Raw genomic sequence first — 27,614 nt, forward strand, 5'->3', positions numbered from 1 at the left:
TCAGGGTAACTTCCGGCAGGGCCCACTTCTGTCTCCAGCATTTTCTTAGCATCTGTACAGCGTGCGTGCGCTGCGGGGGCTGGTCGGGCTGTCACAGATATGAGCGGACAACAGAGTTACAGCATTTGAGGGGTGCTTCAGGTGAGCAGTGAGAGGTGGGGACGGGCCCGGAGGCAAGGCCTCGTGTCCAGCCTCTGCCTGGGCTGGAACCTCACAGAGCCCGAGAGACGGCAGCTGAGCGTTATCTATAAAGTATCTTCTCTTTATTTAAGTTAAACAATTTCAAGGATGGTTTCCATCTATAAAATGGACAAAGTACAAGCTCTGTACAGCAGTTCTTTTTTTAAAAATCAACTGGAAAAAAAATTACCAAACTATATTTTGAATTTGCAAAACATACTCACAGATACCATCATTTTCAGCTTCACGGAGACGCAAGGACCACCACAGAAGACGACCACCTTTGCCCGCGTGCGCCCAGAGCTCCTGGAAGGTCTTAGCTTTAGAAACAGGAGTGGCAGGGCGGCACAGACCCGATGATCACAAGCAGTGCAAGCGCGACGGGTCACTTTGGCACACTCATGTAAACATGGCTTGCACGAGGCCCGCCCAGCCCCACTCTGTTCAGAGGCGGGCTGAGCGGGGCCCGGTGGCCAATCAGATGGTGCAGGTGAGGAGACCGCAGGGTGGGGTGGGGTGTGAGTGTGTGGCCGGGCGACTCCACTCACACCCTCGGTTAAAAACAGCCCATGGAGCTTCACATCCATTTTTCACTCTTAGAATGGTGGCGCAGAGGTGCCAGGCTTCATCCGCGTAGACTATGTCTGGACTGCTCCAGCGTGCTCCTGCCTTGTCCTCCACAGCTCTGCACCCGTACCTGTGAGTGACCGTCCTCACAGCCTACCTGGAAGGTGGACATGTGTGGACTTAGACACATGGGCACCTGTCTGTGACAGCGCGTCTTTTGATGGTTGCTTGGCAGGGGTAAAAAGACAGAGTCAGCACCGGGCCGGGCCTTCACAGAGGGTCCGTGGCCCTGGCGTGTGCGCACATGGAGTGCCTCCAGTAGAAGCGTAGCCACACCCCCTCTGGGCGCAGGCGGGACCCTCTGAACACCTGAAGCTCTGGTCCCCATGATCTCTGGGACAGCGGAGATGTGGGCACAATGGTTACCCAGGCATCCCTTCCCCTGCCTGCGCTCAGGTCAGCTCTGTGGCTGACGCCTGCCTAGGTCCTCCGTGTGAGTGCAGGGGCCTTGTGGTCTGAACTCTACCCACAATTCCTGTGGATGTACCTGGGGGTGTTACCCACACCAGGGCTGCAGACATGTGGGGTCCTCCTACACGCTGAAAGCTCTTCAGTGCTCTGTGGCAGCCTGCTTAGTATCAAAGGGTCTCAGCCACTATGAGCCTGGGGAGAGCATGTGACAGCTGTCAGTGTGCCTGGCCTGTCGCCAGGCAGTGGGGTCCTGCTGGCTCACACTGGTTAGAAGCTGTAGGGTTGAGTTTTCCTAAAGAACAGAAATCTAATTTTAAAAGAAAACCCAAAGCAATGCTTGCCAAAAGGGGTAACCTATTTAGGCGGAGAGATGACAATGGGCACTAACGGACGCCTCCGGCTGGAAGAGCAGTGTGGGTGGCTGGTGAGGCTCCGGGGACAGCAATGCCACCTTTGCTCCGGGAGCACAGCCCCTCTGCAGGGCCGAGCTGCGCTGAGGGGTTCACAGGGTGATGTGGGAGAGCACGGGGAGCAGACCATTATTCTTTCTATGAATCTCTAGTTAGTGGCCACACAGGAAAGTCCATGTCCTAACACAGCGAGTATGTCAGCTGGAGAGGGGACCATCGGAGGCCAGCGAGCCCAGAGGTGCAAAGACAGGGACAGAGAGGAAGCCTGCAAGTAAAGGGCAGCTCTCTGGGCATCGCTTTCTTTTGTTTTCCCTGGACAGAGTCTTGCCTGCCTCAGCCTCCTGAGTGATGGACTTACAGGCACTGGCCACCATGCCCGGTTCACACACACAATTTTGGAAAGGTAAAAAAACAAAATGGAGACTGTTGAGTTCTTGCTGTGAGGGCACTTGCCCTGCCCCCTGTCCTCAAAGAAACATGCTTGCTGCTTGTCCACTTGTTCCGACCAGCACTGGGCTGTTCTGCTGGGCGTGAGCAGGAAGTGGAAAGTGGCAGAGTGCGCCAGCCTTGGGAGGGAGCCTCTGTCCTGAGCCCCAGGGGCCCGTTTCCTCTTCTGTACAGCTCACGCCTCGCTGAAGACTTGAGACTTTCAGATCACGATGGAACACTGAGGTATATAGTTTTGCGGAAAGTGTCAGAAACAATGCTGTGATGGCCAAACGTGGCTGGTGTACAGGCAGACGGCGGGGGCCACCTATTGCTGCAGGTTAAGTGAGAACTTCCACTGCTGTGACAGGGCCGGGCCGCACACCTCCACGCTCAGGCCTCCGCTCTTGGCTGTGCGGCTGTCCAGGCACAGGTTGCTGCCCACGTGCCGGAGCTTGGAGTTGCCCTCGATCTGCTCCCACTTCTGCAACAGACAAGAGCACAGATGAGAGCACAGCCAAGGCAACAGACAAGAGCACAGATGAGAGCACAGCCAAGGCACAGGAGCCCAGGGCCAGCGCAGGGCCTGCAGGCTGCTTTGGGCACACACCTGCTGTCTGCACACACCCCTGCTCATGAGTGCCCACTGCCCTCCGTGCCGCTCTTTGGCACACGGTACACCTACAATGCTCTGGGGAACGTTAGCACACCAGAGCCAGCCACAGCCAGCAAGGCCACCAATGCGCTGTGCTGTGCACAGAGCCCTAATGGCCTCAAGAAGCCGGAGGCGCCCTTGTCCTGCTGTTTAACAAGCAACATAAACATCCTCTTTACACATTTATACTTTTGTTTTTTAAATCACACACTTTTTCTCCCCACAGCTCCCCTTTCATTAACAAGGCCTGTGGCTCTAATTTTTTGTACATGCATTACAGCTCCTTGGAGTAAGTATTTCTGAAAAGCCTTCTCACAGGGAACAACATTTTCTCACTCTTGCCTCCTCTCCCCTTAGACTGTGCAAATGCACACATACTCGTGCCTGGAAACTCAAGGCTGCCACTGGTCAGTGTAGCACCACACTGAGGCATGCCAAGGAGCTGCTTCCCGGTGGCAGGCCAGGGGGCAGAGCATGACCCAGGGCACGAGGCTGACCCTCCAGAAGCATGGTGACGTGAGCGGCTCTCGGCCCTGGTTACTTCCCTACCTGCTCGCCCAGTTCCTTGCCAACAGTGTGAGCCGGGGCAGGCGGCCTGAGAGGCTTTGCCGCCGCACTGTCTCCTTCTGTCCTGGGTCCTGATGCTAGCACTTTTCTCATGTCCCCCTCACTGCCACGGAAAGCATGCTTGGAGTCTGCCAAGTCCTCTGAGCTTCCTGACAGCGTGAGGTGAGCAGAACCTGACTCTGGCACGTGCTGAAGCGTCCGCTGGACAGCGGTGCTAGGAAGCAGTGCAGGTGGCGTCCCTGGGGGTGGTCTTCAGCGCTGGCGCCGACCGGATGCAGTGTGCGCTGCATTTACTGAAACGCTTCTCCCTACCCTCAGAGGCGGAGGCTCACAGCTCTGCTCATCACCCAGAAGGACCGAGTGTAGCCCCGTCTTAGAAGCTCAGGTACGGACCCCAAGAGAAACACTGGGGCAGGTGTTTCTACTGCCGCTTACGGCAACAACTTGTTTTCTCTTTTAAAGTTTTAGAGACCAGATAGAGGTCTCACTTTATCACCACCTTATGTCAAATCACCTCAAGGCCTGGCTATGTTCTAAGCAGGTCCAGGGGACAGCGGCCTTCCTCGGTTCAACACTCACAATCTCATCCTACAGGGTATGACTGAAGTCAGACAACTGTGCCAACAGAGATGACACAAGAGAGGGTGAGCACAGGGTGGGCTGGGCTTCTGCAGGACAAGGACAGGGTACCCAGCTATGGGGCCAGAAATGACCCTGTGCAAGCATTTCTCTCGCACCCAGGACCTAACCAGGAACCAGATGCTGGCTGTGCGGCACACCTCCAAGGTGGTGGTGGGTAGGGAAACAAGGCCTCTGCCTCCCTCTGGGAGAGTAGGTGGATGGAAGGATGCTTGTGTGCGGCTCTGGGGGCCCTCACGCCCACTTTCTCCATATACTTGTCTTCTAGGGAGGGAAAGTGGGCAGACTGACCACACGCCAACTGCAGCAGGTTAGAGGGGACCGCCAGGCCTGCACGCTGCCACTAATGCCAACTGTCACCCGAGGGCTCAGAGAGGTGGACTGTCCAAGATCCCCAGGGAATATGTAGACAAAACAAGCCAGCTTCCAATAAGCTCTGCCCCAGTGGAGGAAGTAATCTGGAGACCAGCAGGGAGCTGAGGAGGCTGCTGTGGCCCTGAACCTCAGGAAAACATTATGCTACAAAACTGCCAGCCATGGAGAAGATCAGATTCCCACTTCCTGTTGGGTATGGCCCACTCTGTTGGTAAGTCTATGTGTTAGGTCAGACTCAGCTCTTTAACCATTTAGACTGGAATTTTTGTAAAGTTAAGCAGAAAAAGCAAGTAGTTTATCAATGTTTTTACGAAATCACGTGATTTCACATCAACGTCCTGTGGCCTGAGGAAGGGAATGAGGCTGGGACTGTGGACACGACACCTCTAGTGCAGGACAGCAACTGGCCTTAGGCCCTAGTCACTGTCCCCGCCTCGAAGGCTTGCTCCCGAGTGACACACCTGTCTGCTATCGTTCTCCCGGCAGCCCTGCAGCCTGATGAGGGAGCCAGGCGAGCGGTCCACCACAGTAAGGCACAGGTCCATGTGCTTCACCGACTTCTCCTTCGTCAAGGCCCATTCCTGGAAGAGACGCCAAGTCAGGGCAGGCCTTCGGACTTCACTCAGGACCCCGGGCCGAGCGGAGCCGAGCGCCACAGCCACCCCTGGCTGCTGAGCCCGCCTCGGAGGGAAACGCGTTTGCATACACAGACCCCTGCAGACGTGCACAGTCCTGCGGCCTCAGCTGCAGGCCCTGGCAGCCATGACCAACGGACCCTCCTCCCAATCCAGGGGCCAAAATAAACCCACGTCACTTCTGTCAGGTATTTGGTCACGTTAGCAAGAACAGCAGCTAACACAGTGACCAGAACGAGCTGTTTCAAAAGACTGCCATGGTCAAGACTACAAGCCAGAGATCCAGGTCAGCTGTCCTGCTCTAACCCACAATCCCTCCTACGTTCTTCTGGAACGACTCTGGGCTGAAGTAGGTTGACTTTGTGAAAACTCTATTCTTGACACACTGTAGCTTTCGGCGAGTATGTGCACCGCTGAAGTCTGTGGGAGCTGCCGGTGTTATCAGTCCTCTGAACCTGCAGGAAGTCTGCTCCTTAGCACACAGCACGGCTCCTCCTAACTGGACTCTCCCTATGTGCCGAGCTGTCTCACGCCTCTTCACAGGAGCCACGGGAGGGTTTTGTATGTTACTTTGCAGACAGGAAAACCGGGTCTGAATGAATTTAAATATTCTTGCCTATGCTTTTAGAATTCAGACACGTGTACACGCAGAGGGCAGGGCTGCCAACTACCTCCTTGAACGATAAACATGATCATGTAGAGCCACGGAAGATGGGGGACAGAGGGAGTGCCAGTTATGGTGGCAGCGGCTGGGAGAAGGCCCTATGTAGGGATTCCTAAAGTCACTTAAGAACCCGATCCTTTTAAGGGTTTGGGCAACCCACAGGCCCCCAGGATCTAGAAGTGGAGGCCCCAGCGAGCCCAGTACCCCCTCTGACCTCTGTGTCCCTCAGTGGGAAAATGAAGATGTATGAATGTATTCTGTAAGTGCAACAGGGATTGCATGTTCTCCTCCAGGCCACAGGCAGCGGAGAGGGAGACACGCAGTCACCAGAGAAGCCTGGCTTAACTTTGAGCAATCGTCTGCTGGCAGCAAGACACGGAAACCCAATGAGGCAGAACTCCCACTTCAGGGCTGCCGTGGGGACATGTGGTCTCCACACTCTGAGAAACGCACAGGGTGGGGGTGGGGAGCAGTGGAGGGAAAGAGAAGGGGCTGCAAGGACAGAGGATCTGGTGCAGAGTCACGGAGTAAGCCTTCTGGAGTCTGGCCTCCCCAGCGGATGGTGGACAATGTGACCAGCTTCCTCAGACGCTGTGATGTGCTCCATGGAGCTCGAGTCAAAAGGAACCCTTTCTCTCCTCAGCTGTAGCGGCAGGTGCTGTGTGTGTCTGCTAGATCCAGGGTGCCTGCTTCCAGACGGGCCAGCGTGTGGAGATGCAGCTCTAGGGTGTGGACGCCCGGGACCCTGGCCCACCACACCCTTGTGTGGCCACAGATGCTTATGGTCAGGAGAGTCACCGGGACCTAGACTGTCTCCATGCAATGAGTGTGGAAGATGCTGGGAGGGCCATGGCCGACCAGGAAGGTCACAGGTCACATTGTGTGTTAAGAAGGGTGAGACACTGAACTCCCAAGGTCCGCTTGGCCATGCAAGCAGCAGTGGTGGCCACCTCCGTGCTGGTCCTTCAGCAACCTGAATTTGTAAAATACTTAGGAAGTGCCTTTATGAGCTGCCATCCTTAAAAAGCATGGCCGTCAGTTCTCTCATTTCCTACATGCCACTGAGGCTCAGACACCAGAGCCCCATCCACGCTGCCAGCACTGCCAGGAGGAAATGTCTCCCACCCCATGCACCTGACCCAAAGAGCTTCACTCTGCATCAACTCAGAGGGGACTAGGTCACGTAGGGACAGCTGCTGCTGTCATTTTTGCCTCTGGACCCCTGCAGGCACTGGAGTGCCAGCCATTGCCACACACGGCAGCCCGGATTTAAATTCAGCAGCGTTAAATGAAATCGAAGACCGGATCCCTGGCAGGCCCATCACAGCACCCATGTGCTCACGCTTTTCCATCATGGCACATGTGTCTGTGGACAGCACTGAGGGCCGTGGGGTGAGGTCTCCTGGGTGAGTGGAAAGTTGGGTCAATCACCAAGTTGGCTGAGGATCAGAATCCAGCGTGTGCTGGTCTTCACCATCAGTGGTCCTCCAGCTGAGAAGGCTGAGGCTGAGCACGCGCTGAGCGGGACCAGGCAGTTTATGACGGGAATGCACGGGTGCACACGCGGGCCGGCACAACAGCAGTGATGGCGCCAGCTTCCTCCAGTGAGCCCTGACCTCTGCTGGGCTGCAGAGCTGGGCTGCCCAGAGCAGGCGCGCAGCTCAAGGTCTGTCAGTACCTGCAGCACCCCGGCTGGCTCTGAGATTGCTGCAGCATCGGGGCTCTACAGGAAGAAGCCCAGAACTCTAGCTGAGGACTCCGGGCCTGCAGGGGAACGCACGCTGCCCGCCTACCTGGTTTCCTCCAGCGTTGTGACACTCATAAATCCCAACAACTCCGTCAGCAAAGTGTCACGCTGCCCGCCTACCTGGTTTCCTCCAGCGTTGTGACACTCATAAATCCCAACAACTCCGTCAGCAAAGTGTCCCAAGGTGTCCAGGCAGTTGGTTCCCTGCTGCAAGGCCCCAAAAGCTATGTCCTGGTGGTCTGGAACCCTGAAAGGAATTTCCTGTAAGAGCCAAGGCCTCTGTGGGCCTGCACTTCCTGCTCAGCCCTCTGCACATGGTCTCCACTGAGGCTTCATGTCACTCACACGACGAGGCTACAGCCTCTGATTTCTAACTCTGAAGACTGAGTGGGCCAGGCATGACGGCGTGTGCCTGTGACCCCAGCATTCAGAGGGCTGAGGGAGGATTTCCATGAGAGTTTGAGGCCAGCCTGGGCTAGAGGGTAAAACCCCCTATCTCAAAACAACAAAACCACTGTAAGGGAGCCATTTCCTTGTGCTCTGGTAAGGGAGAGCGCTACCCACAGGCTGGGCTGTTGCTTGCTGTCTTAGAAAGCCTTGTATTTCTCCACAGGCTGAGACCTTGCCTGTGGGGCACAGCTGGCGGGACTACGCCACTCAGTGTGCACGTCCAGATGGGTGGAGGGAGACGAGGTCCGCCTGGCTGGGCAGAGTGTATGCAGGTGTTGGGTGCTCAGGCAGGAGACAAGTTGGCCTTACCTTTGAGAGGCACTGGCTGTGGTCGCCTGATTTTTTTTTTTTCTTTCTTTCTTTCTGTTTTATTTTGACACAGGATTTGTGGTCACCTGATTTTTTCTTTCTTTTTGTTTTATTTTGACACAGGATTTCTCTGTGTGGTCCTGGCTGTCCTGGAACCAGTATGGCCTTGAACTCAGAGATCTGCCTGCCTCTGCTCCTGAGTCCTGGGATTAAGGATATGTGCACCACACCTAGCCTGTGGTCTGCTGATTAAGGGTCACGCTCTAAAACTATTTCTCCTGTGTGGAAATTATTTCAGGGGCATGCCATGAAGACGAAACAACCTGGCAGTACCTGTTACCAGAGGCGCACTGGTCCTCTGCTGGGTCAGAGGTGTTCTTAGGACACAGCTCTGGGCAGCTCACAGGAGGAGCGATGCTGAAGGTTAGGCAGGGCATTTCCGCTATTCTGCTCCTGTAGGAGCTGGTCACTGTCAATCTTACTCTACACTCCCTAGGAAGGTAGCCCTGGGAGAAGACGGAGCAGGAGCAGATGTTGCTCTGGAGACACCGCCTCAAGAGGGGACAGAGCAGACCAGGAGTGCTCCGGGACTCTCCCAGGCTCACGCCGAGCAAGCGGAACTCTGCATAAGCAGGGTACCTGTGGGGTGGGAGCACGCGTCTCCCTGCGAGCCAGCAACCTGGTCATCTTTTCCCCTCAGCCTTCACAAGGCACACTCAGGCCTCCAGGACTTACCTCAGCTCTGGGTAGACATTGTCCAGGTACCACTTGAAGGGCTTGCAGCCCAGCTTTTTCCTGAGCTCCAGCCTGCTCTGAATACTGGAGAAAAGGGGGATAAGATTCAGTCCCAAATTCGGGTGTGAGTGAGGTAGCCTAGTGGTGTGGCGGGGGCTGTCCAGCCTCTGGTGCCCACGACCTGCCCACTCCCACCAGACCCACCAGAGCCTTGCTGGCATGGACTAGAGGCCCCCCAGTGCGCCAGGTCCCCATTAGAAGGGCCAGGGCGGGCAGCACTCACTTTCCATAGGGCACATTTCGGGCGGAAGGCACTGCTGCATAGTAGAAGTTTTTGTACTCGTCCATCCAGACCTCAGCTGCCCGCCGGGTGTTCCTGAAAGCGGAGTAAACCCGCCTGAGCCACAACTCCCGCCCTTCCCCGAGTCACCTGTCTGTGCACGTCTGCCGGAGCGTGTGCAAGGACAGTGGCCGCGAGCATGGCGCCGTGCAGCAGCAGCTGCCTCAGGGTCTGTGGGACGTGCTCACGGTCTCGGAGCCACTGTCACAGCACAGGTTATCAAGAGCAGCTGCACAGCCGCCAACTGAAAACCTGCCCTGCCACGGAAGAGAAGGTGCTGGGAGAGCACAGCACGAGACTCCACCCGCCTTCCACAGCGGGCATGGACGCTGGCATGCCGGGACGGTGAACCAGGCTCCCCTAACTCTGCTTTCCTTCTCAGGGAACCTCAGAGATGACAACGTGGAGAGCTCACGCCCATGACACCCAGGGAAGCCGCTGCATTCACAGTCAGCGGCAGGCCTGCTCAGAGCAGGAAGGGCAACTCGGCAGGGACTGGCCGCCCTGTAGGTGGAGCGCCTCCCTGCAGTAAGGCCTTCTGAATGCTGAAGCTGCCACACAGGTTTCCACCTGGAGCTCACGCTCCCCATAACGTGACACACGTTCCTGTTGTCCCAGAATAGGGGAGGGGCAGGTAACCCCGGAAACTGCCCTCCAGGTTGACAGGACAGGGAGTGAGAATGTCCTCAACTCCCAGTTTGGAGTGGAAAAACGCTGATGAGCTCTGACGCAGCGCGATCACAGGTGTAGACTGTGCCCAGCTGACTGAGACAGACTCTGGGTCTCGTGTGTCACTAGGTCACAGTGTGGTGGCATTACCGGGAGGTGATGAAAGGCTGTCTGCCCTCCACGTCCCCTCGCCCGGCCATGAAGCTTCCACACGACACTCCTACCGGGCTCTGTCTAAACCTCGGACGAGCCTTTAAGGGACACATCTGCTCCCAGCCAGCACCGCCACGGTGGAGCACACCGAGACAGCTTCCTTTCTCGCTGGAATGCCACCTTGCACACTAGCTGCTGCCCCGGTCCTCAGCTTGGGGTCATGCATGTCAAAGGGCACTGTCCCCCACAGTCTGAGCAGACAGAGGCCGGGCGCCGGCCTCTCACTACTTACCGGGCAAAGACAGTGCCACTGCCGCCTGGGAATGTGTAGGGGTGCTGCTTCCGGAACACATGCCCCACACGGCTGCACGGAATGATCTCCAGGCTGCCGCCACACTGCCACACGCGGAATGAGATCTCTGGTAGGAAGGAAACTGGGTAACTATCAGTGTGTCACAGCTGCTGTCCTCGTGGCAGCTGCCCGGCCTTAGTCATCTCCATACCTCCCTCTCAACAGTGAGGCTGCTTCCCAGAACATGATCTGGAGCTTACGGAGGAGCCTGGACAGGCCAGCGCCCTAGCATACCTGAGACCATACATGCTCGGAAAACACGATAGGACAACAGGCCTTCCAGACTAAGTCTGTGCACCCCAGCGACACCACAGCTGCCAGCTACAGACACATGCACAGAGCACATTCACTGTAAACTGAACATGTACCAGGATGCACTGGGCTTTCCTGCCAGGGAAAACAGAGGCCCTGCCTATTGCCCTCATGTGTCAGCAGGTCCAGATGGCAACCAAGTTTCCAGGGTGGGGACCAGGGACAGTCACCTACCCTAAGTTTAGCAAGACACTGTTTTAAACAGGAAGACCAAGTGCCATGTAAGAGCAAGCTTGTCTAGTCTGCGGACACAGTCCTTGCATGGGCTGGTGTGGTGAGGAATCTCCAGAGCTAGCACAGCCACCAATCGGAACAGAGAAAAACCGAGGCAGGATCTTTGTAGACAGTGTGGCTGTGGAGGGCTAAGCTTTCTAGAGCAGTGTGCTGTCACAGAGGCAGGGCAGCCTGAAGCCCTGCCCGGAATGGGGGAGGAGAGGGCAGGCTAAGGCACAGGAGTGATTCCCTTGGGAAGAGCGGCCAGATTCCAATTCCCTTGTGTGGCTAGCACCACCTGAACAGACAGGTGCAGGGTGCTGTTCCCAGCTCTTCCAACAACACTTTGAGAAAGATGTGCCCCGCATCTCAGGAAGAAAACTCAATATGCTGCAGAAGACTCAGCCTGGAGCTTTCGCGGCGGACATCTGCTGAGCCAGCGGGCAGGCTGGGAGCCAGGTGGGCTCAGCCTGGGCAGCCCCCTTCAGCCCCAGGCAGGGAGTGTGCCTTCCACAGCCTCCTTGACAGCATGGGACCACACCGCCAGGGCCCGCCTCAAGGAACAGCTCTGTCCCCAGAAGTCAGGCACCCTTACTCTCCTTTCCATACCACAGCCACCAAGCCTGCGTGGGCTGGGAATGCCAGGGCCTGCATGGCACCAGCAAAAGGAGCTGGGAGCAGAGGTCTGCACCCCCAGGGGCAGACGACATCACACCTCCAGGGAGGGAAGGCCTTCTAATGGTCTGACCTCACCCAGGCCCGAAAGCCTCCTCCATCACACCCGTTCCTCCTGGGCTTCAGGCCAGGTCACCTTAGATGCAGAGCAACCCTGTAGGGTGACACACAGGATGCTGGCTGAGTATGCCTGTCAATTTGTGCTCTCAGAACCACGAGGTTCCTGAGGTGTGGCCTCCTGCGACACATGCTGGCCCACGGGGTGGCTCCAGCCCCTGTAACCTGTTGTGCAGAGGCTCAGGGCCCTCTCAGGCCCGCTACCTCAAAGCCTTTCTTGCTCACGAAACTCCACCCGAGGCCAACACTGCATTGGGACATGGGAAGGAGACTGACTCCTTTGCCTCCCCATGGAGCCAGAGCTTTTCATCACGCTGGGCAGAGGTGTCCAGACGAAATGCCTTCACCAACTTCAAAAGACATGCCCGGACGACAGGCTAGCTGAAGCTGTTCTTTTAAGCTAACAGGAACTATCAAAGTGTCTGTCACAAGAAAAAGTACTCAAAGTGACAGTGGCGTCGTGCTCGCTCCCTCTCCTTGTCCCCGTTCCTCGCACACTTGCGTAAGGACGAGAGAAACTAAACTCTTGATGGTGAGAGAAGTGAGCTCTGAATGACAAACACTTGAAATCAAAGGCTTCAAGTAAAACAAGAAGCAAAGCCCAAACAAGCTGGCTGCAGCCTTCTCATCTGTCTGGTGAGGCCCTGAAGACAGCGGCCTCCATAGACCACCACCTGTGAAGCGGCCGTGTCCCATTCCTGGGCAAACACAATGTTCACGGGTCGTTAAAAACACGATTCCTGAAAGCAGTGGAGAAGGCTCTGAAGACCTTCCACGTGCCCCGCTCTGTGCCATGCGTGACAACATTCGGCCACCCCAGCAGCTGCCCAGCCCCGTCACCATTCTAGTTAGCCAGAGCCCGGGCACAGCTGTGTTTCTGTTTCGGAGGGAGGTGCACATTCCGGGTTCCCCAGGTCAAGGGCGTGACAGCGGCTGGTTTCTGAGCAGGGATGGCTGAACCCTCGCCTCCTCCATCCCGACACCAAGCACACACCTTACTGTCGCCCCTGTGGTCAGGGTGTGTGCCGTGTGCAGGAGCCGGTCTGCCCACTCAACGCCCGCTCGCGGCCTCCCTACTCGCTAACGTGGCAGCGTGCCGCACCCCTCGCCACGGCAGGGCTGGCGGATCGAGGCTGGGGCGTACGTACCGAGGTTCTCGCCCCCCCACACATCCATCATCATGTCGTACTTCCCAAGCTCTTCAAAGTACAGCTTGTCCATCACGAACAGGCCGCCGGCAATCATGGGGGTCCTGACAGGGAGAGGAGAGCCAGCGTTAGCCCACCACCGGCGGCCTCTGCGGTGCTCTGAGGGGCCTTTCTCTCTCCGCTGGCCTCTAGTGACCGTCTAGGACCTTCGACTTTCAGGAACTGCGGGCCTGACCATAGGGACAGCACACCACCCCACTCTGCTCCAGAAAAGACTACATCGTAAACAGGAGGCGACCCAGACCCCCAGCAGACGCCTTGTAAGCAGTCGACTGAGGAGAGAACCTCGGGTCCCGTCACTGTGCAGCACGGGCAGATGCTGGCCTAGGAGCGGCCGGGGAGCGGGGGTGGAAGGCCCAGCGGCCGGGCCTGCACGGCGCGGCACGCTTACTTTATTGGGGCCACCGGGTTTCCCTGGCGCGACCGTCTCTGCTCCGGCGTCATGTAATCCCACTTGAACACCAAGTTCCAGTCAAAACCTGCCGGCCGCAAAACAAACAGTAGTGAGGAGAGACGGGCTCTCACTGGCTGCCGCCCGAGCCGCCTGACCATGAGCACGTCATGAGAACTTGCTGTCACCCAACCTAACGACCGAGGTGAAGGGGTGGGGAGGGGAGAGAAGTGGGGCGGTGGGTGTACGCGGACCTCCGAGAAACCTTCCCAACCCTCCAAAGCAAATGGAGGGCCGAGCTTTCTTCTAAAAAGACAAAACCGCACGTGTGTCTGTGTCTGCGTGTGGCTGTGCACACGGGTGCCAGCGTCCAGGCGACGCTGGAGCTGGAGTCTCACTCAGGTCGCCCGGTCTGAGTGCCGGGACTCCAGGCCACGGAGTGCAGTGTGTGCTCTTCGCCTCTGATCCGTCTTTCCGGCTGCCCTAACCTTTTTTTTATTCCGACATGGGGAACCACTAGGTAGTCTGGTCAGTCTTGAACTTGGAGCACTTCTGCCTCAGCCCCCGAATTTTGGGACTGCAGATATGCTCGACAATGCCTGACCGGATTTTCTGGTATTAAACTGTGTAAAGACAAGTGTGAGGCCGCTGCAGCCACCAGAACTGTGCACACAGACTGGGGGCCGGGGGACGAGTCACAGCTGGCTCCTAGAGCCACGGTGCAGCACAGAGCCCCTCTGGGGACCCACGGCTCTCCAGGCACGGACCAGGACCGTACAGGCCCGTACTGTTGACCTCACAGTAACGCAATCTCCCTCCCACTTGAGAAGCACCAGAGCCTCAATAACTCTTAAGAAGCAAAGGAGAAGCTTGGACAGATTCCTCCAGGGTCCCTGGAGGGGAACCAGAAGGTAATATCTGTAGGCTGTGTGGCCTTACAAGACACTGGTCCATTCACACAAAGGCCACCCGCGGTAAAGCAGGCCGTGTCTCCGTGGCCGGGGAGGAAGGGCCAGTGTCTAAGCTTGAGCTCAAGGTAGGACTGGTGCCTGGTAGGTGGGCTGCGAGGGGTTCAGCAACAGGATGGCAGGACTCCAGGGCATGCAGGCTACAAGAGGAGAGGCTGGAGCAGGCAGAGGAAACAAGGCCGGTTTTGGGCCCAGCCTAAGTCCTCGGCTCTGTCTCGGGCCCTGCCTCCTGCTGGTCATGGCTCTGGAGTCTCTCGGCCCAGCCCCCCCAGTGGGTAGGGAGCCCTCTGTTCCCATCTGCAGGGACAGCGCAAATTCCCCCAGCTTTAGTCATAACATCTCCCAAAGAGAGAGGAATGGGACAACAGGGTGGACAATGAGCTGCTGTTTCTGCCAGGGAAGCAGGTCCAGTCCTTTCTGTGAAGTGCCAGTCCCAGCCCACACTACAGCGTGAATTCTGTGTCACTGTCATGGCCGCTGCAGGACCGCAGCGGTCAGAGGCCTAGCCAGTCACGGACACCTACCCCCCTTGAGGTCGGCAGAGGCGCCCACGTACTGGAAGTTGTCCATGTTAATGACGTCAATGATCGGGGACACCACCCGCGTCCTGTCCTGAGCAGGGACAAAGGGAGAGGTTACGACCCCAGCCAGGCAGGAGCTGCCGTCCCAGCAGGCCTTTCTTCAGACACCACTGTCCCACATGGGCTGGGGAGGGGTGGCATGACAGGGGACAGCTGGCGGCGGGCACCTCGGCTCCATCTTCTCCCGGCCAGAGGCCTAGGCCGGGCAGTGGCTCCAGTCCTGGATTTCACCCCTGGGTAGGTTTCAGTGTCACCAAACCAAGTTCAGCCACATCTGCCTGTCACCCTCTCATGAGCTGCACCAAGGCAGCCCAGGAAGGAACTGAAGTGCCTCCACCACAGAGCCAGGGATGACTTCTGGGGGCAGGTAGTCTGAGATGTTGGGGTCACACACATACAACCACCCCCGCCCGGAGTTGCAGTCTGTCCTGAGCAGAGCTCTCAGAGCCTAACTCGGCTCCCTGGGGAGTCTGCCAGCCCTGCCCACCTCCCATGGACCCTCTTTTTCAGGCCACAGTGCCACTTTGCCGGGACCGGGCACAAGGCCTCTGACCTCCTCGGACCTTCCAACCCCGCGCTGCCTCGCGCTGACAGTTCGCACGAGGGAGGACATGTGGTCCTTGAGTTACTCAGAAAACACCTGTTAGCTGAAGAAAGACCCAGAAGCTCAGCAACAGGCTGGGCAGAGCTCAGGAGCACACAGGGTGCTAGTCCCATCCTGCCTGCTTGCGGGGTGAGGGGGGACACAGCAGTCGCCACCCTGCCTCCCATCAGGCTGGCCCGGGAAGGCTGGGGTCAATCTGCTTTACATTCCTTCTGCTGAGAAGAGTCACAAGAACCCACGTGTTGGCCTGCTCCCTCCTCTGCTGTGGGGCACAGCCAGCCAGCTACGGGCTCAGTGGAGCCGGCATGGCAAGGCCATGTGGTTCTGCATGTTACTAAAGCCCTGGAAGCTGAGTGTCCTCACTTATGAGGTGAGAGGGAGCAGCCAGCGTGCTGCTGAGCCCCATAAGAGGCACAGACAGGCCTCTGGCGCCTTTCGGTCGCTCGGTACTTTGTGACTTCCTGCCTGTTGCTCCTTGTGCCACAGTGGCAGGCAGCACGTGTTCACGCTGCTTCCTTTCATTATGTCTGCTTCACTGCCCCAAGGAAGCACTTTCACAAGCAAAGAAAGTCAGTAAGACAGGCAGAAGGCAAGAAAGATAACACTGGCTAACACAGTGCCAGTGGTGATGCCTCAGGAAGGCAGAATGTGCCCGAGTGCGGTCAAAGACCACGTGGCAAGCCCACCACGGGCGCTGCAGCAGCCTGTCCTTAGCACGGCAGACGACTATCACTGCCAGTCCTATCCTGGACTATCACCCCAGTCCCCCTCCCAGACATCCCACCAGATGGCACTTCCGCTAGCCACCTCGCTGGCCACGTATCTTCCTGTGTGTATGTGTGAGTGTGTGTGGGCTCCTGTGACTTCCTCTATGTCTGTGGGTGTGTGTGGGTGGTGCTCCCATGACTGGCCACCTTTTCCTCCCAGGCTCCTGCCAGCCCCATAAAAACCTATATTCCACTGGTAAAGTGACGGTTCTGCACTGATGGGACAGCATAAAACAAGGCCGAGGGCATCATGTCCTTTCCATGGGTGTGCAGCTCACCCTCTGACCGAGGCTCACCTCAGCGACCCGCTCCAGCAGCGGCTCCAGCCATCGCTCGTTACACTCACAGTGACTGTCCAGGAAGGTCAGGACCTTGGCCTGAGCAGCGTCAGCACCCCGGACCCGAGAGCGCATCAGACCTGTGGAGTAAGTTCAGAGTGCGTGAGGGGCGAGAGCACGCCCGAGAGCCTGCCTGGCATGGCCGGCACCTGTGCCGTGACCCAGAGGGGTTGTGGGCGGGCCAGCACTGCTCCACAGCTACCGTGGTAGACCCCCAGCAGGACTTCATCAGACGCTGGGAAAGACAGCTTTCCTAAGGCTGCTGCCCCTGAGGAAGGCTTCCACCTAGTCCAAAGCACCTTGCTGCCACACTACCGTTCCCACGTGGCTGGGGTGAGGAAGGCACCACTGCCCCCCTGGGAGCTGGTGCCGCCACGTTTGGTGGCCACAACGCCTACAGCTGCACTGCAGACAGCGTTGTCTCTACCACAGGGTACCAGGGCGAAACCAGCCGTGTGGCTGTGACACAAATGTCACTTCCGGCCCCATTCTGCGTGCACAGCTTGGGATGGGTTGTGACATCATCAGCTGTGTCCTGAGCTGTGGGAGACACTACACCTGGACGGGACGCAGTTCTTCCCGACAAGCAAGGACAAGCATTTCAAGTCCCCTTTTACACAGCAAAATGGATTGTCAAAGACTCTTATCAACTGTATGCTCTCAGGCACAGAGAGGAGACGCCCGCTCCATGCCACACAAGCCTTTGCTCAGGTAACAGCTACAGCCGTGTAGCTAGTGCCGACGACGCAGTGGAAGCTGAAAGGGCTTCGAGGAGTCACTCAGAGAAGAAACAAGGGAAGCAGAGCTTGACAGCAGGCGTGGCAGAGTGAGCCGGGCGGGGCTGCACCCACCCGCTTGCCCTCACTGCCCGGTGCCCACCATCTGCTGCGGCGTACTCCTCGCAGCCTGAGGTGTCAGTGGACCACGTGCAGGGCTTCTAGGTGGCTGGGAAGGGAAACGAACAGCCCCCAGTCCTGTGACGAGCCCCCGAGGCCTGTGGCCAGAGAGTCACAGAAGCAGAGCAGCCCAAGGACATCCGTGGCCAGAGGAGCCAAGGCTTCAGCTGCTCTCCACTCCAGTGGACACAGGGTTCGAACTTGAACTCTGCTGAATAAACGGAGTTTGGAAAACACTTCTGCCCTCCTACGGAAATTACAGGATCCCATTTAGGATACACCTGTTCTGTGAGTAAGGGATCCACCCAAAATGCACTTGCCCGAATGAAGTACAGAGAAGCACCTACATCATGCGTAAGGCCCTGGCTTCTGCCAGTGTGTGACAGGGACGCTAAGCCCACGCCCGCCCCATGAAAGCTCGTGTGTTGAAGCCTTGGTCGCCAGCTGGTGGTGCTGAGAGGCAAGAGGACTGTAAGGCTGTCATCTTATCAGTGAGTAAGCCATCGATGACAGAATCATCATTTGGTGGCACTGTGGGAGATGGAGGTGGTGGCAGATAGGTAGGGCCTGGCTGGAGGAAACAGGCCCCTGGCAGGGCACAGCTCCGCAGCTCTTCCCTGCTCCCTGACTTCCCTGACCCGCCACACAGCCTTCTAAACTGTGCTGTTCCACCTGACCTCAGGCCCAACGACAGGACCAAGTGGCATGGACTGAAGGCCCGAAGCTCTGAGAAAAATAAACCTTGCCCTGTAGTGAGAACTGTGGTTTCTTTAAAAACACAGAAATGTTATGTGAAAATGTTTTTGTTTTAATCCCAGGTGTGGGGATGTAGGGCTGCTTCAGATTGTCCACAGCAGCTGACTATGATCTGCCGAGTGCTCTAGCCAGGAATGGTTTTGCCAGCTGCAGACAGTTTATGTTCGGATTTCTGGGGACTCTTCAGAGGGTGTATAAATGCCAAAATCCATGAGAAAAATGGCAGTGGCGGCTGCTGCTGCTGCTGCGACGGGGGCTTTTGCTTGTTGAAGAGATTCTCGCGATGAGGATCAAACTTGCCCAAGGAACTTGACACCCCTCATCAGCAGGAAGAAGTCTACCAATACCAAAGCCCCTTTACCTCTAACGTTCTTTCTCTCCTACCCAGTGTTGGGGGTTGGAAGGGATGGGGTGGGGTAGGGAGGAAGGACAAAGAATGCAATAAAGCATCCGGAAGTCCAGCCACATTTCCCCTGCTATGTTCCTTTTTGTCTCAGAGGAGAAGAACACAGCTGGTAACTGCACTGCCCTGAATATCAAAGGCTAATATTCTCTGGAGAAAAATGAAATGACTCAGAGTATCTACAGTACATCATTCAGAACATCCACCATCCACTGAAACATCAGTAAACAGAAGAAGGAATAGAGAATGTGGAACAAACCCAAGAGGAAAAACAGAAACCTCAACTGAAAGTCACCCTGAGAGGACTCAGATTTAAAAACTTTAAAAATTTTTAAAAATCTTAAAAAAGATTTACGATTTGAGAACTCATGTGAATGACGGTGTTCGTGAGTGAACGGGTGGGAAACCTTAGCAGAAGTGAACGCTGTGAGCACAGTCGAACGGATATCCCACACTGAAAAGTGAGATCACCTCCAGTGGGAAACTCAGAGCTGGCAGGAGACCAGGGAGCCAGAGGAGATCAGCAGAAACAGGTCACCCGGAACTGGAGACAAAAACACGAGGAGCAACAGGCTTAAGTGACTATGCGATGTTACGACGTGGTTATGTGCAGCCAGAACTGAAAAGCGAACTGGAGTCCAGCTGAAGAGATGATGGCCAATCACTTTCTAAATCTGTGAGAAACATCAACTTATACATTCAAGAGGACTCTGGCAAACCTGAAGCAGGATAAATATAAAACAGCGAGGGCTAGGTGGATCAAAGCTGACTGCAGAGACAGCAATAAGGACTCAGGAGGGCTGCTGCCAGCAACCTGTCACATGCAAGGGACAACATGTGTTATGACTATGTTCTGAAAGAAAAGCAGCTGGAAAAATGGCTCAGTGGTTAAAAGCACTCTCTGTTCTTTCAGAAGACGGGGGTTCGGTTCCTAGCACCCCTATCAGGTACTTTTCAACCATGCACATACTCACACACACCATTTGCACACCATACACACAGATAAAACAAAGCAAAACAAAACAGAAGACAGAGGTACACCCCACAGAATTTAAAGGGCTCAAAGAAAACTTTCAGTCAAGTCTCTTTAACAGTAAAGGAAAGAGATTCTCTGACTGAGTCCTGAAAGAACTGTCTGGGCTGAAGGCCAAACACCACCACAGAAATGTGAAGGAGGAACAGACAACTTGGCCAGAGTCTCACCTCTTTTTAATTTCTTTAAAAGATAACTTTTTATCTTTAAAAATAACTTAATTTCTTTCAAACAAATTTAAATGTTTAAAAGATAACTTAGTATTTTTTTAAAGATAAGAGATTTTTAATATTGCATTATGTGCATTATGGGCTTTACAACCTAACAGATGAAGGTGGCAGCCATGGAACAAGACAGGACAGGGGGACCAGATTGGAGACTCCTAGGCACAGGACAGTAGCACCAACGCCAAGATTACCCAGTCTGTGTGCTTCCTTAGAGGAGCTACAGACGTGGCTCCTGGGACCACGGTCTCGGCTGCTAGTTCAGTCATCTGTGCCTGGTTCACAGGCGGGGCTTGAGGTCAGTGTGCATACAAGCTCTGAGCAGGGTGTGCTTTCCTGCTCAGCTGTCACACATGGCCTGTTCCACCCCAGCCATGACCTGGCCTCCGCACTCTGACCACGGACATGGCACAGAGGTGCAGGCTCTTCCCAAAGGAACACCTTAGCTAAAACAATGCAAGAGCTAACGTTTAGGTGTGCTCTTCTGCGTTCTAAGTGACCAAAGCACTGTCTCCAGCTAACGGGATTATCAGTTACCGACTGGCACAGACACGTCCTTTGCTCCCTCTTTCCTCTGCCCTCCACACTCTTGTTTCTTGTCTAAGCTCTTGTTGACCTTTTCCCTTTTCAGGTTGGGAGAGTGTGTGAAAACGGAGTTGAAGCCAGCTGTTCAGGGACGAACTCGGGGAACATCCATCTCTGGTTCACTACCGCTTCAGATGACAATGGCTTCATCATCTGTGTGGTGTGGGCTGCTGGCTGGGGCTGGGTAGCAGTGGGCTTAGCCACAGCACTCACTGGGGTCCAGTGAGCCTTCTGTTGCTTACAGCTGTGCCTGGGCCTTTCTGGTGAGAAGGCCGTCTCCACTGTAGAGCTCACGCCCTTGGTGCCTCCTGAACGAGCCTTCTCTGACTGTCGCTGCTGTGCCCCGAGGCCCCGTGCAGTGACTCATGTGCTGCCTGGTCTTCGTTAGAGCTTCGCATTCGATTTCCAAAATTAAAATGCAAGCTCCCTAGGGCGGGGATAGTAACTTTCACATAACCCTCGTCTATCTAGCACAGCGTAAAGCACAAAGTAATCAGCTAATGAATGTACTTTTTTTGTGGTTGTTATTTTTATTTTTCTAAGATTCTGGGGACTGGAGAGACGGCTTAGTGGTTAAGAGTACTCGCTTTTCTCCCAGGGGACCTGTGTTTGGTTCCCAGCACCCAACCTCCCATACCTCCAGCTCCTAGGGACCTGATGCCTTCTTCTAGTCTGCATGGGCACCTGTACTCATGCAACATACCCACACACAGACGCACACACATATAAAGTTTAAATATTTTTTTTTAAAGAAAAAAAGGTCCTTGCTGGGCTGAGGTGATGGCTGCCCGTCCAGAGGACCTGGGTTTGAACTGTAGCACCCACATGGCGGCTCACAACTGTCTGTAATCCAGCTCCAAGAGACTGGACACCCTTTTCTGGCCTCTGCAGGCACCAAACTCGCATGCAGTACGGGGGCATGCACGGAAGAAAACACACCCAGACACTTTAAGCAGAAAGAGAAAAAGAAAACAAGATCCCACCAGAACACCTCCCTGCCTGGACTGGATCCGGAAGACAGAGTCTTCACTGACTGTGTCACAGAGGCCAACCCAGGTCCACGCCAGCCTTACACAGCACAGTGGCAAGTGTCACCACACTGTAATGCTCGAGGCTGGAAGAGGGTGCGCCCAAACAGCAGCATACCCGAGATGCCCGAGAGGCCTCCAGACCCTGCAGCGGGAAGGCAGTCTCTTCATAACACCCACACTGATGGGCTGGCATCTGCAAAATCACATCAACAAGAAACGACAGCTCTCTCCCCGTGTGGGACAGTTCTCCTTCAGCGGGCTGTCAAACTTGAGTCTGATTATATCGCCTGCCTGGAACACGGCGACGCTGTCCTCCTTATGGCTAAGCCTTAATGTGTTCCCTAAACCTCTGCAGTCAAGCCACTGACGAGACTTTCCTGGCTGTGAGTGAAAGACAGAAGCCAATTTTCCAAGTGTGTAAACACAAATGTGGTTTGAAAATTTGGCCTTGTGTACAAACAATCCCCATCGGTCAAGCCGCGACCGTCCTTTCTGCATCTGCTGGGACGGGGCTCCCAGGTGGCCCTGGTGGAGGGAGGACCACTGCTGTTCTGTGGGAGCACGTCCACCAAGCCAGGAGAGGCGGGTGGGAAGTGGGGTCCCCGAAGAAGCCGTATCTGTGCACAAGGCCATGCTGACTGGCTCACTGACTAGAACTTCATGGGGAGTTTGCAGATCACAAGCCGCTGGCCTTGCTTGTTTTTACTAAAGTTTAATTTTATGTGTATGGGCACTTTTGCCTACTGTATGTGAATGTAGGCACCCAGTGCCTACGCCCTGAGGAGCACAGAACAGGATGTTGCATCCCCTGAAACTGGGGGTTACAAATAGCTGTGAGCTGCCATGTGTGCAGGGATTCAAATGTGGGTCTTCTGGAAGCGCAGCCAGTGCTCCGAGCTGCTGAGGCAGCTCTCAGCCCCACCGGCCTGTCTGCTTCGTACCAAGCACGGCATCTGACCACGCAGCCAATGACCGCCGTCTTCTGCACACCACTGCTACCCACCATCCTACGACCGCCGGTCTCCTGCAGATAAACTGCTATCCACCGACACAGGCTCCTCTGCTCTGCTCTGACTTGTCTAATTAACGTTCCCGCCAAGACACTTGGTAAATGGCATACGGCAATGTGCTCTGTGACTAAGCTCGTGACCCCTCTTCCACAGTGGGTGTCATTCAGAACAGCCTGATGCGGCGTTGCTAGGCCACGGCATTTGTACTCGACTCAGAATAAACCAGTTTTCCCTCTCCTCTGAAACAGGACCAGGGCCCTGCTCTTAACACAGGGTCTAGCCTGTGATGGTCAATCTTGACTGTCACCTTGACGGGACTTAGAATCACCATGGAAACATACCTCTGGGTAAGTCTGAGATGATTTTTCTAAGATTAGGTCCAAAGTGGGTGGCAGCATCTCATGGGGTGGGGCCCTGGACAGTGTAAGAAGTGAGCTGAGCACCAGGGTTCACCTCTGTCTGCTTGCTGCAGGCCCACTGTGTGCTCGCTGCAGGCCCGATGTGGGCAGCTACCTCACATTCCTGCCCCCACAGTGGACTGCATCCCCGGAACTATGAGCCAAAACAAACACTTCCTTCTCTAACTTGCATTTGTTACACAATGAAAAAACGACCAACACACACCATCTCAAAAGCGCCACAGAAAAGGACTTCCCTACCTTCTCGTCGGTCGTTCCTGAGGACCCTCACTTTCTCGATCTTCCCCAAGAGGGCCCCGTCCTCAGCTAAGGAGAGAAAAGAGGCGAAGAATGGTGAACCCTGAGTCTACACAGGGCTCTAGGCCGAAAGGCACACACTCAGTCACCTGTGGGAAGCCCCTCCCCAGAGTCTCTGGAGGACATCTCTCCTTCCCGGGGTCTCTGGAGGATGTCTCTCCTCCCCGGGGTCTCTGGAGGACATCTCTCCCACCCTAGGTGCCTGCATTAGTCATTCCACCCAGACACCCCAAACCAGGCCGGCTGACGCGGTGACTCACGGTCATTGCTGTAATCGTCCACCAGAATTATCTCCTTGATGAGATGGGGCGGGCTCCTCTTAAGGACGCTGAGGAAAGAGAGGGACAGGGCCTGGTAGGGAGGAGCGCTATCCTGAGCCTCCTCTCTCTTTCGGTCCCCAGCCTTGCCAAGAGGAACCAACAGCTCCTCCGTGCCCATGCTTGGCAGCCCAGGTGCCCCAGATCCCCCCCCCCCGGGAGAGGCCTCACCTGACCACCGTCCGCAGCAGGGCCGACCTGGCTTCATTGTGAAAGGTGATCACCACGCTGGTGGCTGGCAGATCCACCCTCCACTGCTTGCGCTGACACCTGAGGAGAAAGAGAGACTGTCCTGTAAACGATGGGCACGACTGAGGGCTCAGCCCTGACTGACGAGGAGAGCAGAACGCGCCGCCAAGACCGGAAGACTGCGCTCAGCCTGCCAGCTGTGGCAGGTTCTGGCCCAGGCGGACATATGGAAGCAGAGGAGACAGCCAGGGAGCTCTGCAAGCTGTATGAACTGAGAACAGATTTGTACCGTGTAAACCACGTGTTCTAAAGCATCGGATTCCTCCTACTTTCAGGAGACACCCCCCAGCCATGCCCCTGCCTCAGGTCTCGGCTGACAGATGCCACTACCTTTTTCTCACCTTGTGTTCTGCCCGTGACAGGCACATGCGGCTTGGGAGACTGGCTCTCTCGGTATCCAGGGACCCCACTGACTTTAGTCCTTCACGCTGCCTGCCAAGCCTGCTCCCAGTAACGCTGTTCACGGAACAGGACTGGCAGGTGTGCAGGCACATGAGGACTAACCCAAGCTTAGGGCTGTTAACGACTCAGGCCCGAAAAGGGGGCAGGTGGCACTGGACCTCTGCATTGGACGCTGTGGATGCCTGTCACAGGAGACTCTGAAGGACAGTTGTAAGGACACGCCCCTCTGGGCCCCTGGCTGAAGACAAGTGCCACAGCGAGGAGGCTCCAGCCAGCAGAATGCATGTGCACACTCCCTCCAGGCCAGTCCGAGGACGCTGGCACAGAACATGTCTCCACACAAGCCCTCGGGAGCACGAGAGGCTGGGGAGAGGCTTGGGAAACTGTTGGCTGCATGTGAGTCCTGAGTCCCAGCAGGGTGGGGAGGGCGGGCTGAACGGAGCAGGAAACCTGTAACCAAGGCTGGCCCAGGCCCTGTCCCCGCCCTCCATGCCCATGGCATCTCTTCAGGTAGCACAGCCTTCTGTGGCCCACACACTGAAGACTCAGTCTACCCTGCCACTCCATCGACTGCAGCTAGTGTGTATCTCGGATGGAGATCGGTGGGAAAGGAGGCACCCTGGAGCTCAGCCACAGCGCAGAGCACCGCGCAATGAGGGGCTGCTGGACGCCAGCAGAGGTGTTCAGAGGGCAGGGATAAGACATGCGCTTCCCCGGGACCGACAAATGAGCTCCGAGCCTCGGAGTCTGAGCATAAGCAAGAAACGCAGTGCAATTACAAAGCAATTAGGCTGGAAATGCAGACAGGGCAACTTTGGTTAATTTTAGTCATTATAGTAAGTTCCTTTTAATTAATCACATACAAAAAATCGTATAACAGTTGTTTGTGGGGAGTGGGAAACAAATTCTTCAGCTAGCATCTGATCTTGCTGTAGATGGGCCTTCATGGACAAGCAAGCTGACAAAAATTAGCAGGAAGTTAGATTTAAAAAGAATCTGCAAAATTTCAACTGTCAATGAATCTCCATCAGGAGGCCAGTCTGTAGTGCTACAAGAGGGAGGGCTCCATGCTTTAAGGCACACCACCTCTGCAGCCAGGAGCCCTCACAGTCTGGTGGGAGAGACTGAGCCAGCAGCTCTGGGTTAGAAGGCTCAATGGGACTTAGCGGGCAGAGAGGGGAGGAATGCAAGAATCATGGAATGGCATTTGCCATTCTTAAATCGCCGGGTTCTGGGCCCGTCCAGTCAAGCCCTGTTCTCCTCCTCCCCTTCTCTGCCGTGAATTCACCCTCCACCTCCCACCCCTGCCCAGGGCTTCCGAAAGTATCCTGCGCCTCTGGAAGCTTTTCTGGAACAAGCAGGCCACTGCTTCACACCATCTTATTAAAACTCCCCTACATATTCATGAGGCATCAGCTCTGCTCTTGGCAATCATGAGGCGTCAGCAGGATCCCGTTCTCAAGGCAGGGAGTAACACGGACAAACTGGAGGATCACCCCTTAGGTTAGAGTGACTGTGCGCACAAGTCCAGATAAGCCTCACACTCAACCGAGGCAGGGCCCCAGGGGAAGCTCTTTAAAAATGGCCCTGAAAGCCTGTCCTGGCTGCCGCAGAGGCAGTGCGAAGCGGTGCCGGAGGATGCTTCCTCCCAGCCATGCTGGACTGCACAGCTGACAGCAAGAGAAGGCCGCAGCTGGGTCTCTTCCCCCAGACACACTCGGGGCCCAGCTTACTTGAGGCTCCAAAGGCGTGGTACTGGCATCACCACTCTGGACATAAGCTTCCTGTCCTTAATTAAAAGGGCAGCTTGACAAGCCAGACACAGATAAAACACACACATACACACACACACACAAATACACAGACACATCAAATAGATTCAGCAGGCTGTATTTACACACATGCAAGTGCGTGCATGTGTGTCTGTGTGTGTAACAATAATAATTAAAGAGAAAGGCCATGGATTTGGGGGGGGGGCAGTGGAGGGGCTGGGAAAGCTACATAAATACAATGACAATTATGAAAATTTAAAAGTAAAATTACAAGGTTTTAAAAAATCTTTAGTTTAGCTATAGTTCTGGAAGAATCCTGCTTCTCAAGGACATGGTTCTCACTCTGCACACAGGCTTTTTACCCTCTCCAACAGCACATCAAAGGCACAGTTGACTCTCCGAGGCAGGGCAATGCTACCTTCACAGGCTGAGTGATCCTAAACGCTGCTGAGCCATGTGCAAAGACTAACACATGTCCTTGGGACCAGGCCTTGGGACCGTGTGACTTACTGGTCCAGGCATTATCCAGGGTATCCTAAGGGTGAAGCTGAGGGCGCACAGTGAGAAATTAATCAGAACACGTCACATGCCTAAGGTGGGGGTCAAGCACTGGGACAGTAAGGTCAGAAGGGTGATGGTGGCCCCTATGTTACCTTACATGACATCAAGACATTGGTAATGTGGTCAGTTAACTGGCTCACGGGTTAATGTGGGGACAGTAACAGGCAGACTACCTTCAGGTTCCGAGCTCTCGAAGGCAACAGTTATCCTTCCGTGCCCTTTCCAACCCTCACTGTCAGGGAGGGAACCATCAGCCCAGATCTGGTGCTCAGTCTTTCCTAGGCATGCCTTTAATGAATCACAGACATAAGGCGATACATACACAGTCCTGTATCAATCTACAGCGACACAGAAAACCACTGCTCGCCTGGCCACACTTTGCCACACAACCCTGCTCTGTGCAGGCCACACTGGGGAGGAGGCCACACTGGGGAGGGTCCCACCAAGGAGCAGAAACACTGTCCCTTCCTCTCCATCGGGAAGAAGGCGCAGCTGCAGCCTGAGTGCCGAGTCACTCCACACTGTCCACCTGTCGAGGTCACCATCTGGCGGCCGGGTCACTCCCAGCTCTGGTCTCCACTGCAGACCTGAGGTTACATGGCCTTAGTTCTCACTCCCACACGCTGACATGCAAGTATGCGCCATCATGCCCAGCTCATGTCTTTATTTCTTGAGTGATTCTGGTAACATCATTTTCCTAGAAAATTACCCATTCACTTTCTTTGCATAGATGCGTGCCTGCTGTTTTCTTGTGATCTTAGCTGCTCTGGGTATCTCTCCACATACTGTTTAACCACATTCTCTGTTTTTGCTAATAGCTACCTTTGGGACATATCTTGGAGATGAAGCTGCACAGTCCTCTGTGTTGTTGCATTTTTCTAGTTTCCTCACCACCCCCCCTTCTACCTTCACAGGCTGAGTGATCCTAAACGCTGCTGAGCCATGTGCAAAGACTAACACATGTCCTTGGGACCAGGCCTTGGGACCATGCGACTTACTGGTCCAGGCATTATCCAGGGTATCCTAAGGGTGAAGCTGAGGGCGCACAGTGAGAAATTAATCAGAACACGTCACATGCCTAAGGTGGGGGTCAAGCGCTGGGACAGTAAGGTTCTGTCAACCTGAGTGGGAATAGAACGGG

At 55.4% G+C, this 27,614-nt stretch overlaps 1 protein-coding gene across 1 annotated transcript in view; it reads right to left on the bottom strand.

Moving 5' to 3' along the window:
• Positions 1-241: 241 nt before the first annotated feature.
• Galnt2 (polypeptide N-acetylgalactosaminyltransferase 2) overlaps positions 242-27,614 on the bottom strand; it is a 112,388-nt gene continuing 85,015 nt past the window's right edge. The window contains exons 4-16 of the mRNA XM_021650113.2: positions 23,661-23,759; positions 23,433-23,500; positions 23,116-23,181; positions 16,477-16,598; positions 14,753-14,840; positions 13,261-13,348; positions 12,810-12,913; positions 10,285-10,411; positions 9,114-9,206; positions 8,831-8,914; positions 7,457-7,583; positions 4,752-4,871; positions 242-2,538 (exon numbers count right to left, since the gene is read on the bottom strand). Coding sequence (XP_021505788.1) covers positions 2,383-2,538; positions 4,752-4,871; positions 7,457-7,583; positions 8,831-8,914; positions 9,114-9,206; positions 10,285-10,411; positions 12,810-12,913; positions 13,261-13,348; positions 14,753-14,840; positions 16,477-16,598; positions 23,116-23,181; positions 23,433-23,500; positions 23,661-23,759 — 1,342 coding nt within the window. The 3' untranslated portion in view covers positions 242-2,382. The remainder of the gene's footprint in view (positions 2,539-4,751; positions 4,872-7,456; positions 7,584-8,830; positions 8,915-9,113; positions 9,207-10,284; positions 10,412-12,809; positions 12,914-13,260; positions 13,349-14,752; positions 14,841-16,476; positions 16,599-23,115; positions 23,182-23,432; positions 23,501-23,660; positions 23,760-27,614) is intronic.

Source organism: Meriones unguiculatus, chromosome 10 (genome assembly GCF_030254825.1).
Source record: "Meriones unguiculatus strain TT.TT164.6M chromosome 10, Bangor_MerUng_6.1, whole genome shotgun sequence".
NCBI classification, from domain to species: Eukaryota; Metazoa; Chordata; class Mammalia; order Rodentia; family Muridae; genus Meriones; species Meriones unguiculatus.